Source organism: Vombatus ursinus, unplaced genomic scaffold (genome assembly GCF_900497805.2).
Source record: "Vombatus ursinus unplaced genomic scaffold, bare-nosed wombat genome assembly UNPS02014790.1, whole genome shotgun sequence".
Taxonomy (NCBI): domain Eukaryota; kingdom Metazoa; phylum Chordata; class Mammalia; order Diprotodontia; family Vombatidae; genus Vombatus; species Vombatus ursinus.
This window is the reverse complement of record NW_020954568.1, coordinates 566,366-587,582: the sequence shown is the minus strand read 5'-3', so window position 1 is coordinate 587,582 and position 21,217 is coordinate 566,366. Positions and strand designations below refer to the sequence as shown.

The 21,217-nt window shown below is 51.3% G+C and overlaps 1 protein-coding gene across 2 annotated transcripts in view; it reads right to left on the bottom strand.

Moving 5' to 3' along the window:
• TSPAN32 (tetraspanin 32) overlaps window positions 1-21,217 on the bottom strand; it is a 35,605-nt gene that overhangs the window by 7,790 nt on the left and 6,598 nt on the right. For both annotated transcript variants that reach the window (XR_003569669.1, XM_027868676.1), the window contains exon 4: window positions 6,216-6,290. Coding sequence is in view for 1 of the 2 variants with exons in the window: in XM_027868676.1 (XP_027724477.1) it covers window positions 6,216-6,290 (75 nt within the window). In the remaining variant the exon portion in view is untranslated. The remainder of the gene's footprint in view (window positions 1-6,215; window positions 6,291-21,217) is intronic.

Genomic DNA, 21,217 nt, shown 5'->3' with positions numbered 1-21,217 from the left:
CACACACCCCAAGCATTTCCTGAGGGCCCCACCCCCATTTGCCCAGCCGGACAGCGCCTCCAGGCCGGCAGGGAGGGCTGGGGAGGAGGGTAGGCTACCCTCCCTGCCTCACCCAGGGCTGGGGCTGGTCTGCAGGGAAGCCCTGGGCTCCAGGCCTGCTTCTAGGAGACCACCGCCCAGTCCTTTCCCTTCTGAGAGACTCAGTCTTCTCTCCTATAAAATGGGGGTTAGGAGTGTGACGGGCTCGGCTGAGTCACCGCCGGGCCCTGATTGATCCCTTATGTGCTACAGAGCCGGCCAAGAGCAGCAAGGAAGGCCAGGACCGACGCCCTCAGCGGCCCGGGGCGGGTCCTGCTCAGCGGCACCGGGGGCAGTGCCCTCCCCGAGCCCGCCCGGGCACCCCGAGCACTTCCCAAGCGGCCTCCCTGGGCCGCCGCCCAGGCGGGGACCACCCTCCTTGTTGACTTCTTCACGTCGAGCCTGCCCCCCGAATCCCCCGATTGCTTCTGGTTCATTCATTCCTTCACCAAGGCAGCCCAATGACAGAGTGCTGGGCCTGGGGTTAGGAAGACTCTCATTCCAGTCCAGCCTCAGACACTGACTAGCCAGGTGACCCTGGACAAGTCACTTAACTACTGCCTGCCTCGGTTTCCTCATCTACAAAACGGGGGTTATAACAGCAGCTACCTCCCAGAGCTGTGAAGATCAAATGTGATCCTGTTTGTATAGGTTCGGCAAACCTGAAAGGCCTGTAGAAGCGGGCGCTACGAAGGCCCGTGCCCCTCACAGATCTGGTCTTTTGGAGCCCGGGCTCCTGGGGCTGCCTTCTGAGGGGACAGGGAGTCACCAGTGACCGTTCTTGGGGTCCCCTAATTCAGTCAGCCCCAAATCTCCCAAATATACAATCATCCAGCCAGTCCAGGCTTCACGGGAGCCTGGGCATTCTCCCGCTCTGAGAGCTGTCGAGAGAGGGCGTCAGGTTAGCTTAGGGGGACCTGGTCTCAATGCTGCCTCTTCCGGGTCACCCTGCCCTTTTCTAGCCGTTTGCTAATCACTCCGTTAAGAGCCGGCACTAAAGGCTTGCCAGGAGCCAAAAGCCAACTCCTTGGCCTAGACTTTGCAGACTTGCTTTTCTCTCTGTCTGGAATAGGCCCCCAACCCTCTCCTGGCCTGTCACCTTTCAGGTATCTCGGCCAGTGGCTCCAGGACCCAGCGCTGTTTCAGCTGGGCCTGGTGACTGTCCCCCTTGGTCTCAGGACTCTGCCGGCCTCTTCTGTCCTGCACTGTCCTTTTCAGCCCAAAAGGCGTTCTTCTTGGCCGAGAAGAGAGAGGAAGGGGAGAATTGGGGAACTCTGCTTTCCTCCTTCCAGCCACCTCCCCATTCCATCTGCCTCAAGCCGTGGTCCTACCCCTTCTCGGGTCTCCTCTCCCCCGACAGGCCTGTGCCTGTCGTCCACGGCTCTCCTGGCCAGCTCTATCCCAGTGTCCAGATGGCTGGGCTCCGGTCACGCCTCACTGGACAGGGCCACCCTCTTGTGTCTGCGGCTGTCACCTCCCCCACTTCCCCTTCTACGCATATCTTTTAGAGCCACGGAAACCCTGGCTAGCGGCATCCTGTTTGTTTGTTTGTCTCAGACAGCTTCCCCCTTTCCCTCCTTATCTGAATTTTTATCTTTAGCATTTGTTTCTTGGGAGCATCCCAACATTCCTGGGTTGACTCCACCGCCCCTGCCTATCCTTCCTTGGAAATCCAGGGCAGGGCACGTGACAGACCACGACTGGTTTTTCTTTCCTTCGTGATCACAGACTCAGACATGTATGAGGGTGTCTTCTCTATCCCCACCTGGTTTCCCTGATTTCTCCTCCAGTCACCAGAGATAGAGACAAAGAGACAGAGAGGGAGAGATAGACAGAGACAGAAAGGGGAATACAGACAGACAGAAGGAGGAAACAGACAGAAAGTGAGACAGAGACATAAAGAGAAGAGATAGAGACAGAGAGACAGACATGGAAAGAGAAAGAGACAGAAACAGAGAAAACCAGATGGAGACTGAGACAGAGAGAGACAGAGAGAAAGAGAGAGGGGAGAGACAGACAGACAGAAGGAGCAGGCAGAGACAGATGCAGAGTGGGACAGAGACAGAGAAAGAGAGAGAGAGACAAAGACAGAGAAAGAGAAGAGATAGAGACAGAGAGACAGGCATGGAAAGAGACAGAAACAGAAACAGAGAGAAACAGACAGAGACTGAGACAGAGAGAAAGAGAGAGGGGAGAGACAGACAGAAGAAAGAGGCAGAGACAGATTCAGAGTGAGACAGAGACAAAGAGACAGAGAGACAGAGATGTAGAGAAAGAAGGGGGAGAGAGAGAGACAGACAGGTAAACAGACAGGATGTTGGCTGGCTGACTAAAGACTTCCTTCTCTCCTCCCTCCCCCTGCCCAGGATAACTATTCACCCTGGGAGACCCACCAGGGACCCAGCAGAAAGCCCAGCGGTGTGAGCCCACAGCACACACATAGGCTGGTGTGGCCAGGCCTGCTCCCCTTCAGGGGTGATCTCTCAGACGTCAGCCTCTAGGAAGCTCAGCTGAGGGGCCGGCTCTCCCCTTAGAGGGGTGGCTGCTGCCATCTCTCTTTTAGCTTAGAGCCCAGAGGCAGAGCTTCAGGTCTTTAAGAACAGCAGGACCCTCAAACACTCAGATATGACATTAGGGGACACTTGCTTTCTCTGCTTCAGGAGGTAGACCCCCCATTCCCCAGCGCCTTAGCCTCCGGGGGCTCCTGGCTCTCTTAGAACAGAACAGTCTGCTAACTGGAGCCCCTGCCTGCTTTGTAATCTCCTTCCTCCTACTCCCAGGACTGATGTCTCCATCCCCAGCCTCTATTTGACTTAAGGTTAGAAAGTCCTTATGGCTCCTGGTTAACCTCTTAGGGAATCTTCTACCCTAAAAACCCACTTCAAGGAGCTTTACCAGTAAAGTCTTGGAGGAATTGTGTGCATTTGAAGCACTGTGGTTTCTTCTGGCCCCTCAAAATCCTTTGACCTTTCCATACAAATGAATGGATGAGGGAAAAGACAGCCCCACCATGTGCCTCTCTCCTTATGTCTCAGACCTTGTTCTGAAGTTCTACCTTGTAGGGGCAGCTAGGTGGCGCAGTGGATAGAGCACCGGCCCTGGATTCAGGAGGACCTGAGTTCAAATCTGGCCTCAGACACATAACACTTACTAGATGTGTGACCCTGGGCAAGTCACTTAACCCCCATTGACTAGCCAAAAAACAAAGTCCTACCTTCTACATGCAAGCATGGCTAGCAACCAAACCTCATGTGCTTCAAACTAACCCCCATTCCCAAGTCTGGAATGACACGCTGATCCCTCCTGGCCCCCTGGGCACTGTGGTTCCCCGTGGCTGGGCCAGGCCTGTTCCTTAGCTATGTCCTCTTTCTGCCCCGGTGGTCTCTTGTATGCTTCCAAGGAAATATTACCTCTCTCTTTGTCTCCACTGATTTTTGTTCAATGCTCTCCACCATGCACAACCCCATCTTGGGCCTGGATGTCCTCACCTAAGCATATTCCCTTAATAGATGGTGTAGCCTGGCCCCACCCCCACCCCATAACCACTCCCTTTGCTCATCCTCTGACTTTTGGATTAGGCACAACCCAGACTTGCACCACAGTGGCCGGGAGTCAGGAAGACCTGAGTTCAAATTTGACCTCAGACACCTGTTGTGTGATCCTGCAAGGTACCTAACCTCTGTTTGCCTGTTTCTTCATCTGCCAAATGGGCTCATAAGAGCACCTGCCACCAGAATTGTTGTGAGGATAGAATGTGATAATGAATGGGCCTTCTCTCTGGACACGCTCGCTACTGTGACCAGTACTTTGATCATCCCTGAGTCTGTTCTCGCGCCAACCTTCCTTTCCATGTGCCAGCAACAGCAGAAGCATCGTCAGGCCCCTATCCTCTTTGGCCAGGCTTTCTAGCTTTCTTTGGACACTCTGCTCGTGCCCACAGGGGCCACCAGAAGGTTCACGAACTTGGCTGACTCTGGCCCCACACCCCACCCTCGGTGAGGACACGGGACTGGTCTGTTAGCTCCTCAGGCAACGCCTCGCCTTTCCTCACACCCTGGAGTTGGGCTCCCTGTCTTCTAGACTGGGGCTCCCTGAGGGGAGGGCTGTCTGTCCCCTTTCCTCAGATCGGGTCTCTGGACGCCACGTGGGCTCTGATCTTGTGGACGCCACATAGACCCTGACCACTGGGCTCCTGAACACCCCCACCGTGAGGGACCTGACCTTGGAGCCTTCCCTGTAAGGGGAGACCAGTTTACCCGGAGGCACCACCAGAGGCCATTCTGGCCAGGACAGATGGTGGCGTCGAGGCTCAGCGCGGGCCTCCTCTAGGACCGTGCTGAGCCTCAGGTGGTGACCCTGGCCCACATGCGGCTGCCCACACACAGGCCAGAGGGAGCTCGTGCTCCCACAGCCCGCCCTCCCCATGGGCCTTCAGACAGGGCCCTTCCTAGGACCAGGTCACCGCACACTCCTCTGGAGCCTCCGGGCTCTCTGTGCAAGGGGTCGCTGTGAGCAAAGCTTTAGAATGCTCAAACGGCTCTAGAACTGAGAGTTACCGGCTCGTTTCAGGTTACGGCTGGGCCTGGGCCTGGGATCTCACTGAGAGAGGGGACTCCCAGGCAGAAAATGCCCCCTCCCGGCGCAGGGCTTGGACGCAGGCCTTCCTGGCGTTGAGGCCAAATCTCTCTCCTTGTCTCTCCCTGTCTCTGTCTCTGTGTCTCTCTCTGTCTTTGTCTCTCTCTGTCTCTGTCCCTGTCTCTGTCTCTCCCTGTCTCTCTCTTAGCCTCTGTCTCTCTTTGTCTCTGTCTTTCTCTTTGTCTCTGTCTGTCTTTGCTGCTGTCTCTCTGTGTATCTCTCTGTCTCTCTCTCTCTCTGTCTCTATCTCTGTCTCTGTCCCTGTCTCTTTCTCTCCCTCTCTCTCTGTCTCTGTCCCTCTCTCTCTCTCTGTCTTTCTCTGTCTCTGTCTCTCTCTTAGCCTCTGTCTCTCTTTGTCTCTCTGTGTCTCTTTGTCTCTGTCTCTCTGTCTCTGCTGCTGTCTCTGTGTGTCTCTCTCTGTCTCTTTCTCTGTCCCTGTCTCTCTCTGTCTCTCTCTCTGTGTCTCTGTCCCTGTCTCTATCTCTGTCTCTGTCCCTGTCTCTCCCTCTCTGTCTCTGTGTCTCTGTCCCTCTCTCTCTCTCTGTCTTTCTGTCTCTGTCTCTCTCTCTGTCTCTATCTCTCTCTGTCTCTCTCTGTCTCTCTCTGTCTCTCTCTGTCTCTCTCCTCTCTTTATCCTCTCACCTCCTTTCTTTCAGCCACCCCTCTCCACCATGGCAGCCGTGTCTCCAATTACCCTCCTCTCCATTACTGTTAATATTATTTCCTCAGCCTTCTATGCCCAGCCCCCCTCCCCTGGCCCGGAGGAGAGAGACGCTGCCAAGCAGCAGGGAACGTACTCTGCCTGTGCCCCCAGGGGTCCCTGCCCCCCAGGGCCTGGCATCACCCCCCCAGCTCTCGCCAGGTTGGCGGCAGGAAGCTGAGAGTATTGGCGTGGTGCCCTTGGGTCCATCACCACTTCCAGGAAGAAATCCAGAGCCAGCTCAAGATATACTTTGCAACTCTAGGTGCAGGGGGAGAGGATGTGCTCCTGCCCTTCACTGCCCTGGAAGTCTGAGCCAGGCTCCTGGGTCCCCTTGGAGTTTCTCCAGGTCAGCGCCACCTATATCCACACCCATCACCTCTCCCCACCCACTGTGACCCAGAGGGCCTGCCTCCTTCAGGAAGCCCTCCTGGTTGGCCCTGGGAAGAAATGCTGCCCTCCCCTCCTGCTGCTGGTCTTTCCATCCCTTGAGCCTTCCATAGACCCCTGAGGGTGCAATCAAGGTGGGCGGGAGCCTCATCCCACCCTCACTGGTGCACTGTCCCCGTGAATACCTACACCGCAGAAATAGGCAAATGCTTCAAATCTGGGCTGGAGGGATTGTTTGTGGGCTGTGCAGACTTGAGAATGTGATTGAAAACATTCATAATGCAGATTAAACATCGGGCCTGAGTCGTTCCCCCTGCCCCCCCCAGAGCCGGTGGTTAAACACTTACAGGCAGGCCCCTGGTCCAACTCAGAGCGCAGAGCCTGTCTGAAAAGTTGAGGAGGCCTCACTCACCTTGGACGGCTCCCGGTATCTCCAGAAGGTCACCTGCACCGCCACCAAGAACACCAGGGTGAAGGAAAGGAAGCCCTGGGGAGACAGAAAAAAGGCAGAAGGACATTGGTTTGGCTGGTCCAGAAAAGCCCCAGGGAGCAGCGGAAGCAGGAGGAGGAGGCCTGGGTGGCCCCCCAGCCCAGAGACGCTCCCTGGCCTCAGCGCCTCTCCCTGCTAACAACAACCAGAAGGAGCACGGGGTCCCGGGATGACATCATCGTCCTCGGCCACTCAGAGTGCCAAGGCTTAGCACGCAGGGATCCTTTCCTTCTTTGTCCTTGGGTCCCCAGCACCTGGCACCACACCTGGCACACAGCTGGTGCTTAATAAATGCTTGCTGATTAACTGATTGATTTCTATTCACACTGAGCCCTGAGATCCGCCAAGTGGCCAGCTTCCTTGGAGTGGCTCCATACAAGGATGGGCGTATCAGGGTAGAGAGATACCTCAGACCTCTGGGTGTGAAGGCAGCCCCCCCACCCCCAGGCTCCTCTTCCAGCTCTGCCACTAACTTCTCTCTGTGACCCCCTCTCTGGGCCTCAGTTTCCCCATGTGTAAAGCCAAGGGGTTGTCCTGGCTGGTCCCTCAGGCCCCTCCCAGCTCCGACAGCCAGTGAGAGAAGGGAGAATGCAGATCTGGGCAGCCCAGGGTTGATGAGGACAGCGCCAGTAAGCAGGTGGTGGCCACCGCTCAGTTGGTGACCCTCCCCCCTCACCAAGCCTGGCCAAACATGATTCTCCTACTGCAAGGAAGAGGGGATGAGACAGTTGTCGAGTCCTGGATTTGTATTTAAAGGCCAGGCAGATGCAGCCAAACCCTAGAGGGAGAGGAACCTCCCGGCCAGCTCTCCCAGGCGACCCTTCTCCGAGATAAATAGGAAATGGATGCTAATCTCTGGCCAGGAGCCGATTCTTAATACAAAGAGGTCAAAGGATGATGAAATACAACTATCCACAGTCATGTGAAAAATATGAGTAGAAATGCAAATTCAACCAACCTCAGGGTTTGACCCCCTTCCACCCCATCTGCTGGTCAGGGTCCAGGGGAAAGTGGGCCGGGCTAGGCTGGGCGGGACTCAGCTCCTCTGGAAGCCGATGGGGCACCCAGGCCTCCCACCCTGGGCATCTGCCCCAGGGGGCCGGAAAGAAAGATCCCCAGAAGAACCAGCCCCCAGCCACACTCAGTGGGGGCAGCAAAGGAGCATAAAGTGGGGCCAGAAAGAATTAGAAATTGAGAGGACGCCCATCGATTAGGGAATGGCTGAACAAGTTGTGGTATATGAATGTAATGGAATACTATTGTGCTATAAGAAATGGTGAGCAGGCAGACTTCAGAAAAACCTGGAAAGACTTGTATGGTCTGACGCCGAGTGAAGTGAGCAGACCCAGGAGAACGTCGTAGACAGTAACAGCCATGTTGTGCGATGACTAATATTGATAGACTCAGCCCTTCTTATCGATACAAGCGTCTAAGACATCTCCAAAGGCCTCATGATGGAAAATGCTATCCACAAAGAAGAAAGAACTATGGAGTTTGAATGCAGATGAAGCATACTCTTTGCTATTTTTTTCTTCTGTTGTGTTCTATTTCCTCTTTCTGGTGGTTCCTCCTATTGGTTCTAATTCTTACCTACAACATCACTAATGTGAAAATATGTTGAATAGGAAGGTATATGTATAGCCTACATCAGATTGCGAACCATCTTAGGGAGGGTGCTGGGGAGGGAGGGGAAGAAAAATTTTAAAGTCAAAAGCATATGGAAGGGATTGTTGATAAATCAAAATAAATTAATTTAAAAAACAAAAACAAAAACAACAAAAAACAAAGTGGGGCCAGGAACGGAATGAGGGTTAGGGTGGGCTCTGTGCTCTGAGGCACAGTAACCGTGAGGGATTTGGAGAAATATAGGAAACACGTTCCGAGGTGTTGGGTTAGGAGAACTCCAGGTTACAACAGCATGAAAGGAAACATCGAAGCTGCTCCTGGGCCCAGGTTAACAGAAGAGACCCAGAGGTCAGATAAGGACGGGACACTGGGGAGAAGCAGTGTGCTCCGGGAGGAAGGCACAGGAGTTGGGTTCTGATCCTGGCACAGCTGCTTGCTACCCAGGTTCTGCTCTCCTCTCTGGGCCCCAGGAACTTAACCCTAAAAAATGAGGGGGGGTTCTCCTTCAGCTTACTCTCAGGAGCAAAAGGGGAGGGCAGAGACTGGAGACGAAATATGGCAGGTGCATGGTCAGCCATAGGGCCAGGCTGGACCAGATAGTTTGGTTTGAATGATCTCCTGTCTGAGGGGTGCGGGGAAGCCACCCAAAGGGCAGACATAGACTGGGGGCCAGGCAGATCTTCCTTGCAGTGGGAGCTGGTCCAAAGTGGCAGGTACTGCCTTGAAGGGGAATGAGTTCCTCATTCCTGGACACCTTTGAGAAGAGCCTGGATGACCATTTGTCTGGTACCGGTCAACGAGGGCTCTGGCTCAGGTCTGGGCGGGGCGCACTGACCCCCAAGGCCTCTTTCGGCCAGGAGAGTCTGCAATAGAATATAAGATACCCTGGACCCAGTGTTTCCAGCCTTGCTCAGCCTTGGTGCCCTCATCTGGATAATGGGGCTGGTGATCCTCTGCTGACCTCTCAGGGGTGTTGTGAGCCAAACACTTTACCAACCTGAGAGCCCGAGAGAAAAGGGAAGCAACGTCCTTTCGGCCCCTGTCACATACCCATGGCCCGAGCACAGGGCAGGTGCTAGGCTGGGTGTGTATAGAGGCTGGAAAGGTTTCACAGGCTGAGGATGGGAAGGGTGTCTCGATCCTTGGCCAGGGGACGGCTGAGGCACTCCAGGCCCTGGAAAGGTGAGCTGTGTAGTGGACCAGGGACAGTTCTCTGGGGGTTACCAGAGCCTGCCCAAGCGTCCCTGAGTTCCCTTTCACCCCGCCATCCCTGCTATCAGATTCCCCTTCCCAGGTGACATGATATGAGGAGGAATTCAGGAAATCGATCCTGGCTGGGCCACAGCTGGAACCAGGCACCCAGGGCTTCTAACGTGTCGACCCCTCCTTCGGGAAGCATGACCCTGCCTCCTAGGGCCCTGTTGTCCCAGAGCAAGCCTGGCAGAGACTGGAGGGACCTTCAAGCAAAGGCCCCGACCCTGAGCCTCAAAGGCACTCCGGGACCCGGCCTATGGGTGGCCACCCAGATCCCCGGTGCTGCCTTCTCACCCCATCACCTCTTTGGCGCACTGGTCCATCTGCCAAGCTCCTGGGCTGCACCAAAGCTAGGGCCCCCGTTTCCTCTGTGGACACACATGCCCTGCCTGCCAAACACCCGCCCCAGGCCACACCGCCTGTCTAGTCCTTGGGCCTCAGCGGTCCCGAGGATGGGAGGCCAGTGGCCGACCAGAGCCACTGCCTGCTGGAGGTGCTTCCTGCAGCCCCTGTCTCTGTTAGGCCCTGGCGCTCGCAGGACTCAGATTACGAGCTACAAGGGCACTTCCGTGGTATCTGGTCTAGCCCCGTACTACAAAGGAGGGAGGGAGGGGCTTGCCCAGTCATTCCTTGTGGGGCCTCCTCCTTGGCTGCCTCTAACTGTGTATGTATGCGGAGAGGTGAGATCGCGGGACCCGAATCACCACCACCGCAGCCCTGCCAGAAAGGCTGGCCCCGAATCAGTCAGGAGAGCAGCAAGGAACAGCAAGGCACCTGGAATCTGGGGTCAGAGCCGGGAGCTCTGGGTTCCAATGCCGCCTCAGACGCTGATGAGCTGTGTGTCTCTGGGCAGGTCACTTACCCTAGCCTCATTTTCCTCATCTATCAGGTGAGGGCCGTAATGGCCAGCGACGCCCAGGGTTGTTGTAGGGACCAATGAGAGATGTGTAAAGCGCTCAATGCAGAGCCTGGCACATAGTAGGTGCTCTGCAAATGCTGGCGGCTTTTATTATTGTTGTTGGATAATATTTGTAGAAACGCTTTGTAAACTTTGAAGTATGGTGTAAAAACAAACTGTTGTCATCACCTCACTTTATAGATGGGGAAACTGAGACCCAGAGAGAAGGCTTTGTCCCAAGTCTAGAACCCAGATTGGAACTCAGCTCTCCCATTCTCAGATCCAGGGTGCTTGCCACTAGAACAGATCCTGACTTCTCGATAAAGAAACCCTTAGTGTAACCCCTAGAAGGGAGCCGCAGATGCTCCCAGAGGTCCCTGCCAGTCAGGTGTGGGGTGGACGGCTGCACCAGGATGGCCCGCCAGGAGCCCATCTGGAGGCGTCTGCCCCATTCCCCCAGCAGCCAGGGGCCTCTGGGGCAGAGCAGAGGGGGGTGTCCCTCCCCTCCCCTCCCCCGGCCTCCCCTCGGCCGCCCACCCTGACCCATCCTGAGGCCTCCGAGGCCCAGGGGTGCCTGAGGGACTGCTCCAGCCACCCCAGCAGCTTCCAGCAGACAGAGCTCAGTCTCCCTGCTGGGGCTCCAGCAGGGTGCTGGAGTAAGATGTGGGTCCAGGCCTAGCCTCAGCCTTCTGAACTGGAACAAAAGCGGCCAGGTTGGTGTTTTTCTGGCCCTCAGCCCCGACGTCCTTCACCCTCCAAGGCCTTGCATTTCCTGAGGAACTGACCCCCTGCGAGGAGCAGCCTTGGGAGGTCAGGGCAGGAAGAGGCACCCCCCAAGCTCCTGTTTTCTGGGGCTGGGAGGTCCTGGCTCACCAGGAATAACCTAACGTGGGAACACCACCTCTTCAGACTTTAGAACAAAGCTCCATGAGCCCAGAGTGGGGGTTCCAAGGAAGCGAAGAAAGAATCGAAAGTTTGGGTGACTGAAAAGGCATGAGAGCCGGAGACAAGGTATGCGTCTGACGTCGTGGGCGCTGTCCTCTCCTTGGCCCATCCTGAGAAGGGGGCCTGGGTGGCCCTGGACAGCTCCAGCCTCCCAGCACAAAGGAGGAAGCCGAGACCCCTTCCCTCCCTTCCATCGGCTCGCCAGCTGCCCACCGAGCCTGACTGGGTCCCCCCAGCAGCTGATTCTCCTCCCTGGGACCCCAGGACACTTGGAGAGTCCTTCGGGGTAACAAGAATATGAATGGGGCAAAGGGGAAGGGAGAGATGTTTGGACCTGGGATTTCATGGAGGTGGGGAACTCCTTCCCCCATGCAGATCTGCCCCTGGGGCCCGAGAAGGTGGACTTGCCCAAGGTCTCAGAGCCGGGGTGCCAGTATTCATTAACTGCATAGTTAATTCCGGGGATATCACAAAAGCTCCCATTCCTCCAGGCTTCCAGACCTTCAGAGCACTTGCTGTTATCACACCCATTTCGAAGAGAGGAAAAGTTAAGTTCAGAGCTGCTCCTCTATGCTGACTCCTGCTTCACCTTGGAGCCTCTCCTGAGCTGGATGAGAGGAAAGCAGAGCCCAGCACCAAACAGCCCATCTGCATCAATTAAGTGCCTACTGTGTGCCAGGCCCTGTGCTAAGCACTGGGGATATGCCAGGACGCCCTGCCCCACCCCCTGCAGAGGCTCTGCTGACCACTGGCCTCACTCCCACAACACACCGGGATGCTGCGGGCCTGATCAGGGCCAGCAGCAGGGGCCTCGGGCTTCCTCCCTGAGCAATGGGGCCAGGCACAGGACGGCCCAGGGAGAGGGGGTGGGGCCGAGCCCAGGACACTTTCTCTAGGCACAAGTCCTAATGTTCTCTGTCCGGAGCTGAGGGGAGCTGAGGGGAGCTGAGGCCTTGCTCTTTTCAGCCACTGGACTTACCGAGGCTTTGACCCCAGGGCCTCTCCCGCTTTGACCAGCCTGTCCCTTTAGTCTGTGGCCCAGACAGGAGGACCTTCCCTACGGTCCCCTCCACTCGTGACTCGGGGCAAGTGCCTGCCCCTCTCTGGGCCTTAGTTTCTTCATCTGTAAAATGTGGATAATGACTCCCCACCCTCAATAGGGTCTTGTTGAAAGAAGTGCTTTGGAGAGCTTACAGCACGAGGAAAATTGGAGCTGCTGTGAGGACCCGGCATCGGGTTCTTTCTTGCCAGAATTGTGTGCGTGTGTGTGTGTGTGTGTGTGTGTGTGTGTGTGTGTGTGTGATAAAGCACATTCTGGGGACTGCAGCTCTTCCCAGAATGGAATCTGGGAACGTGGCCAGGGCAAGGAGCACCGCCCCTTTAGGACTCAGTTTCCCTCTCTGTAAAATCAGGGGTCTCTCTCCCCACATGCCCAGCTGGGGACTGCCCAGAAACCAGACCATCTGCCCGGCCTTCCCAGGGCCCTCGGGACAGGGGGGGCACACCAGGAGCTGGGCCACTCCCTGCCCTGGGCAGCTCCCAGCTCAAGACGGAGATCAGACAGGGGGACGGGGGACTGGCTCAGGCTACTTGTCTTTACCCAGACTCTGAGCCCCCCATCCTAGGCACTGGGGGTCTCGGGGGCGCCTCACATCCCAACTAACACACAGCAGGCCTAGCTGCTCAAAAGGCTGGACAAGACGCCTGGAAACCTGGGCCCCAAACAGCACATGGGCCTGCCAGGAAATCAGGGCTTTTTCCTTATTCCAGGCTTGGAATATTCCAGGCTGGGCATGGGCTGGCTGCCAGACACATGAGGCTTTACTTTCAGGGTCATTGCGCCCCCTCGTGGCCAAGGAGGAAGCTGCAGCTCTCTACCCCGCCCTCTCCTTTGGCTCTGAATCCATCCATGCACTCACTCACTCACTGGATAAACACACATTTACCACATACCAGCAGTCGGTCATCCCCTCCCGACTCTCTCCCCACTCCACTTCATGCTTTATAGAGCTGAAAGACTAAAGCAAGCCTTTGGCAAAGCCTCAGTTTCCTCATCTGTAAAATGAGGGGGCCACACCCCTCCCAGGTCATAGTGCTGGCCCCTTTCAGCCATGGCATCTTGCGGGCTTAAGACCTTCCATGCAGCTCACTTGTCTGACTCTAGAAACTAAGTCAACCGTGTCTGCCGGACATCCTGGACTCCAGATCCACCCTCTCCTCCAGCCTCCAAGAAGAGGGCTCCCAGGAGCACAGAGCCACCATCATCTAAGGCAGCAGCCCCCCTCCACTGGCGCGCACACACACACACACACACACACACACACACACACACACACACACACGCATGCACACACACACACATACCTCAGCCTCCTAACTGGGCGTTCCCCAAGGCTCTGTCCTGTGCCCTTTCCTCCCCTCTCAGTGATCTCATCAGCTCATATGGGTTTAATTATCCCCTCTTTGCTGTCCCATATCAACAAATCCAGCCTGAGTCACTCTCTGCAGCTAAAGTCCTGCCCCACTCACATCTGGACATTTCCAACTGGGTGTCCCAGAAACACCTCCAGCTCAACAGTCCCAACCTGAACTCTCTCCCTACCCCACCCCAAGCTGTCCCCTCCTCTGAACTCCCCAAATTTCACTGGGGGCACTGCCATCCTCCCAACATTGCTATCAGCCTTGACTCTTTTCTCCATTTATCTAAACAGTTGCCACGTCTATCATTCCTCTCTCCATGACAACCCTCCTGTCCATCCATGCATCCATCTATCCATCCATCCATCCACCCTTCCATCCACCCATCCATTCACCCACTCTATCCATCCATCCATCCATCCACCCATCCACCCATCCATCCTTCCATCCCCTTCCTTGGCCACCACTACAGTTCAGATGCCCTTTGACAAGACTGCCAACCTCTAACTTGGCTCTCTCCTCTGCAGCTCATTCTCCACGAAGTTTCCAAAGTGATCGTCCTGAAGCCCACAGCCGAACAGGTCACTCAGGAAACACCAATGGCTCCTCTATGGGAAGAGCCAATTCCCTCTAGAATCAAGTTAAAAACCCTCCTACTTGGTGTTTAAACTTCACAACTGGTTTCATCCAGCTCCTTGGCTTTTCCTGTTACTTCACTTCGAACATGCTATGGTCTTGCCAAATGGCCTTCCACATGTTCCTTATTCATCCAACTCCATTTACCACCGCCACACTCATGCTTGGGATGCTTGGCCTCCTCACCTGTGCCTCTTAGAATCCCCGATTCCTTTAAGGCTCAATTTCAGGACCACCTCCCCGCTTCCAGTGCTCCCAGGTGCTCCCTCACCCATTCCCCCACCCCAGATTATCTTGTGGCTAATTTATTTCTAGTTTACATCTTTTCCCACTCCTCCTTTCAGGACCACCATGCCTCAGCTGTCTGCTCCCCCTCAAGCATCCATGCTGGCTCCCTTCTGTCACCGATGACCTCCTTTTGGGGCCTCCATTTTGGGGCAGGGCTCAGAATGACTTTCTGAACACAGTTACAATGAGCCCTCCCCATCCCACCCCTCCAAGTTTTTTCCAGGATAAATATTCCCAGTTCCCTCCACCCGAGCTCTCCTGATTTCCCTCCTCCACGGTCTCTCCAGGGTCTTTCCTCAGATGAACCAAACCAAATCCTTTCCACATACGCTTGAACCAGAACAGAGGACCAGAGGTTTTCTCCTGGGAGGCAGCAGGAGACGGGCAATGAGGACTGGCTACCCAAGGCTTCATTTCCTCCCTGAGAGAGGCCTGGAGTCCAGCACAGGGGAGCAGGGTCGCAGGATCCTGGAACTAGCCAGAATGGACCTCAGGGCTTGTCTGGTCTAACCTCCCCATTGTACAGATGAGGAAATGGAGGCCCAGTCTTGCCTCAGTTCCCAGGCCTCTGACTGCCCCTTCCTCTGGTTGAGCATGAGGCTGGGCCGCAGTCAGAGCTTAGTAGGCTTCTCTGAAGCCCTGGATTCAAGGGAGAAAAGCCAAGGACCAATAGAAAGAGAAGTATGAGCGCCTCCCCAACCCGGAATAAAGTCACAGATCCCGGCCTGGGCCTTGAAGGATGGGTACAATTCCGAGAGGCCGAGAGGCCGAGAGGACAGGGAAGGCCTCTCGGGAAGAAGGCATGATGGAGATCCCTGGCCAGCCTGGCCCCGAGTCAGCCCTGGTGCCCAGCACTCTGCTACAGAAGCCCCGGGTCATGGAAAGAAAGAGCCCCAGAGGGGGAGGAAGATATGAACTTGGGGTCTAGTTCCAGCTCTCGCTAGCTAGGTGACCCTGAGCAAGTCCCCTGTGAGCCTCGACGTGCCCCCTTACGGTGCTCCTTTGGGGGCTGAGGTCCTTGCACACTCTGGTGAGCTGAATTAAACCCCATGTCTCTGTGGATCTGTCACATTGCAGGTGGTGGGCGCACGTCTGGGATGTGATGGAGACCCCACAAAGAGCAGTCCGACGACCACTACTCCATCTGGGGGTCATGAGGGCGCAGGAGACATCACTCCCCTCAGGGAGGTGTAAAGCACAGGCAGGGACCAGAACACCGGCAGGAAAGCCGCAGACCGTGGGGACACAGCTGCAGCGGTCATCACGTCTGCCGGCTGAAGGCGGGGGATTCAGGAGAGAAGGGCACCACCCGGAAGCCCAAGAAAACGAGGTGTGTGGGTTCTGAGTGTCTGCGCTAGGATTTAACATTCAGGCACGGGGGGCTCTGACCAAGGAACGGAGGGCAGTCAGCGAGGGCCGATTAGAATATATTCACCCGGAGTCTTGTGTCTGCCCTCACCAGGGCTTGAAGCTACACGAAGGAGGCAGAGGGACAACTCTTGTAAACGCAACAAGGCGTGCATCACAAAGAAGACCAGGCTTAATACTGACAGAATAGCCCAGGAGAGGACCAGACGCTATCCCAACAAGGGAGCATGGCCTCACATACGCCTCTGTGAAAATGCGTAAGATGTGGGGAACAGAAGCAGAGCCCAGATAGCAAAGAAAAGTTGCCCGAGCTCTCCCCAATTTCCCTGCAAACAACTTTAAATCAAGCCTCAGAACAAATTCTTGAGTGAAAAACCCACGAAAGGATGGAGTGAAGCAATTTTCCAGCCCAAGATAACTTAGAAGGATCACAGGAAAGGTCTGTCTCACTTGGACAAAGGGGGAGCACAGCCCAGCGCAGGCAGAATGTGGGCAAACCAGCGGAAGGCTGTTAGCCGCGGCACAGAGCAGCCACTGACGCACTGCTGTCCAGACTCAGCTGACCAGCAGCACAGTGGGCCGTCAACGAGGCGTCCAGCCGTGGCAGCAGACCTCGGAGCAGCCGGTGAGCCCCTAGCCCGGGAGTCCCAGCACAATAGGCGAGCCACCAGCCTGGGAGGCCTCAGCACAGTGAGCCATGGGCCAGGCCCCTGGCCCCTGAGCAAGAAGCTTGGGATGTTGCCCCCTGCGCCCCAGGAGAAGAGGCTGGAAAATGAGCAAAACAAAAAACCCCTGGCCACAGAAAGCTGCTATGGCGGCGGGGAAGATCAAAACAGAAACTCAGAAGAGGACAACAATGTCAAAATGCCTACGTGCAAAGTCTCAAAGAGAACTACAAATTGGTCTCAGGCCTAACAAGTCCTCATGGAAGAGCTCAAAAAGGAGTTTAAAAAATCGAATAAGAGACATAGGAGAAAAATTGGGAAAAGAGTTGGGAGTTATGCAAAAGGATCATGAAAAAAGAGTTAACAGCTTGGTAAAGAAAGCACAAAAAAATGGGGGAGTGGGAAATGTACAAAAATTCACTGAAGAAAACAACACCTTAGAAAGTAAAATTGGCCAAATGGAAAAGGAGGCACAAAACTCAAAGAAAATAATTCCTTAAAAATTAGAATCGGGGAAATGGAAGCTAATGATTCTGTAAGACACCAAGAAACAATCAAACAAAATCGAAAGAATGAAAAAAAAGGAGAAAATGTAAAATGCCTCATTGGAATAATAACTGACCCAGAAAATAGATCCAGGAGAGATAATTTAAGAAGTATGGTATATAATATAATGTGTTTCTTGTAAACACACGTAATAGGCTTCTGTTGAACATAATATGCTTCTGTTGGAGTAAAAAAAAAAAGGTAGCAATCATGATCTCAGACAAAGCAAAAGTAAAAATAAATATAATTGAAATAGACAAGGAAGGAAACCACATCTTGCTAAAAGGTACCACAGATAATGAAGTAATATCAATACTAAACATATATGTACCAAATGGCACGGCATTCAAACTTATAAAGGAGAAGCTAAATGAATCCTAGGAGGCAACAGTAAAACTTTACTCATGGGGAACCTCAACTTTCCCTTCTCGGAACTAGATAAATCTAACCACAAAATAAACAAGAAAGAAGTTAAGAATGTGAATAGAATTTTATAAAAGTTAGATATGATACAACTCTGGAGAAAACTGAAAGGGAATAGAAAGGAATACACCTTTTTCTCAGTGGAACATGGAACTTACCCAAAAATTGACCATGTTTTAGGGCATAAAAATCTCACAGTCAAATGCAGAAAGGCAGAAATATTAAATGCATCCTTTTCAGATCATGATGCAATAAAAATTACATTGAATAAAAGACCATGGAAAGACAGATTAAGACAAAACTAGATAATCTAATCTGAAAGAATGAGTGGGTCAAAGAACAAATTATAAAAACAATTAAAAGTTTCATGAAAGAGAATGACAATAATGAGACAACATACCAAAATTAATGGGACGTAGCCAAAGCAGTGCTTCAGGGGAAATTTTTATCTCTAAACTCTTAATTCAATAAAATAGAGAAAGAGCATATCAATGAAATGGGACATGGAACTAAAAAAAATTGAAAAAAAAATGAAAATCCCAAATTAAACACCAAATTGGAAATCCTGAAAATCAAAGGAGAGATTAATAAAATTGAAAGTAAGAAAATCATTGAACTAATAAATAAATCTAAGAGATGGTTTTATGAAATAAAATCAATAAAATAGATAAACCATTGTTAATTTGATTTAAAAGAGAAAAAAGAAAACCAAATTACCGGCATTAAATTAAAAGGGTGAGTTCACCACCAATGAAGAGAATATTAAAGCAATAATTAGGAGCTATTTTACCCAACTGTATACCAATAAATCTGATAATCTAAATGAAATGAATGAATATTTACAAAAATATAAATTGCCCAGATTAACAGAAGAATAAATAGAATTTTTAAATAACCTAATTTTAGAAAAAGAAATTGAATAGGCCAGCAATGAACTCCCTAAGAGAAAAATTCCCAGGGCCAGATGGATCTACAAGTGAATTCTACCAAACATTTAAAGAACAATTAATTCTAATACTATATAGGCTATTTGGAAAAATACTCAAAGAAGGTGTCCTACCAGATTCCTTTTATGACATAAATACGGTGCTGATGCATAAATCTGGAAGAGCCAAAACAGAAAAAAAAACTATAGACCAATTTTCCTAATGAATATTTATGCAAAAAATTTTAAATAAAATACTAGCAAGGAGATTACAGCAATATATCACAAGTACCATACACTATGACCAGGTGGGATTTATACCAGGAATGCATGATTGACCATATCAATAGCAAAACCAACAGAAATCATATGATTATCTCAAAAGGTGCAGAAAAAGCCTTTGACAAAATACAACACTCATTCCTATTAAAAATACTAGAGAGAATGGGAATAAAAGGAGCTCTCCTTAAAATTATAAGTAGTATCTATCTAAAACCATCAGCAAGTATTATTTGTAGGGGGGATAAGCTAGAAGTCTTCCCAATAAGATCAGTGGTAAAACAAGGATGCCCATTATCACCATTATTGTTTAATATTGTACTAGAAATGTTAGGTATAGCAATAAGAGAAGACAAAGAAATTGAAGGAATTAGACTATGCAATGAGGAAACAAAGCTATTCTTCTTTGCAGATGATATGAAGGTATACTTAGAGAATCCTAGAGAATCAACTAAAAAACTAGGTGAAATAATTAGCAACTTTAGCAAAATTATAGGATCCAAAATAAACCCACATAAATCATCAGCATTTCTATAGATTACCAACAAAGTCCAGCAACAAGAGATAGAAAGAGAAATTTAAAATAACTGTGGACAATATAAAATATTTGAGATGCCACCTGCCAAGACAAACCCAGGAACTGTATGAACACAATTACAAAACATTTTTCATGTGAATAAAATCAGATCTAAACAACTGGAAAAATATCCATTGCTCATGGGTAGGCTGAGCTAATATAACAAAAATGACAATTCTACCTAAATTAATTTACTTATTCAGCACCGTACTAATCAAACCACCAAAAATTATTTTATAGAGCTAGAAAAAATAAAAACAAAATTCATTTGGAAGAACAAAAGGTCAAGAATATCAAGGAACTAATGAAAACAAACACAAAAGAAGGTGGCCTAGCTGTATCAGGTCTAAAACCATATTGTAAAGTGGCAGTCATCAAAACTATCTGGTAGTGGCTAAGAAATAGAGTGGTGGGGCAGCTACGAGGTGCAGTGGATAGAGCATTGGCCCTGAAGTCAGGACGATCTGAGTTCAAATCTAGCCTCAGACCAAACACTTGACACTTACTAGCTGTGTGACCTTGGGCAAGTCACTTAACTCCAACTGCCTTAAAAAAAAAAAAAAGAAATAGAGAGGTAGATCAGTGGAATAGATTAGGTACACAAAACACAGTAGCAAATGACCATAGTTACCAATCTAGCGTTTGATAAACCCGAAGACTCCAGTTTCTAGGATAAAAATTCAATATTAGACAAAAATTGCTGGGAAAACTGGCAAACAGTATGGCAGAAATAAGGTATAGAACAACATCTATATACCACCGTATACCACCATATACCACCATATACCAAGATAAGGTCAAAAGAGGTACATGATTTAGACATAAAGGGTGATACTATAAGCAAATTAGGAGAGCAAGGAATAGTTTACCTGTCAGATCTATGGAGAATGGAAAAATTTATGAGCAAACAAGAGGTAGAGGACATTATGAAATGCAGATGGATCATTTTGATTACATTAAATTAAAAAAGTTTTGTACCAACAAAGACAATGCAACCAAGATTAGAAGGGAAGCAGAAAGCTGGGAATTACACCCAGTGTCTTTGATAAAGGTCTCATTTCTAAAATATATTCCCCAATTGATAAATGGTCAAAAGGTATGAACAGACAATTTTCAGATGGAGAAATCAAAGCTATCTATAGTCATATGGAAAAATGCTCTAAATCACTATTGATCAGAGAAATGCAGATCAAAACAACTCTGAGGTACCACCTCACACCTATCAGATTGGCTAATATGACAAAACAGGAAAACGATAAATGTTGGAGAAGATGTGGGAAAATTGGAACAGTAATGCATTGTTGGTGGAGTTGTGAACTGATCCAACCATTTTGGAGAGCAATTTGGAACTATGCCCAAAGGGCTATAAAAGTGTGCACCCCCTTTGACCCAGCAATAGCACTTCTAGGGCTATATCCCAGAGAGAACATACAAATGGGAAAAGGACCCACATGTACAAGAATATTTACAGCAGCTCTTTTTGTGGGGGCCAAGAATTGGAAACTGAGGGGATGCCTTCCCCATACTCTTCTACCCTCCTGGCTGTTTCACAAACAAGACCCTCCATCTCCCGGCTCCTGGCATTCTCTTTGGCTGCCCCCCAAGCCTGGACTGTTCTTCCTCCTCCACTCTGACCACTGACCTCTCTAGCTCCTTTTAAGTCCCAATGAAAATCCCACCTTCTACAGTAAACCTTCCCCAACCCCTCCTCTTTCTAGTGCCTTCTCTCCTTCAATTATTTCTTATCTATCCTGTATATAATGTGTTTGTCTCTATTGGTTTGCATATTGTCTCCCCCATTAGACTGTGAGTTCCTTGAGGACAGAGACTGCCAGTTGCCTCTTTTTATGTCCCCAGTACTTAATAGGGTGCCTGGCACATAGTAGGTGCTCAATAAATGTTTATTGAATTGAATTGGACAGAAGGAGAAATGAAATGAGAAGCTTGGGAAATAGGTCACAAATGTGGTACAGAAGCGTGATTACTAACACCTGCGCCTCTGCCAGGGCTCTTCTGTCTGTCTCTTCTCTTCCCCCTACCCCTGTCTCTCTCTCTCTCTCTCTCTCTCTCTCTCTC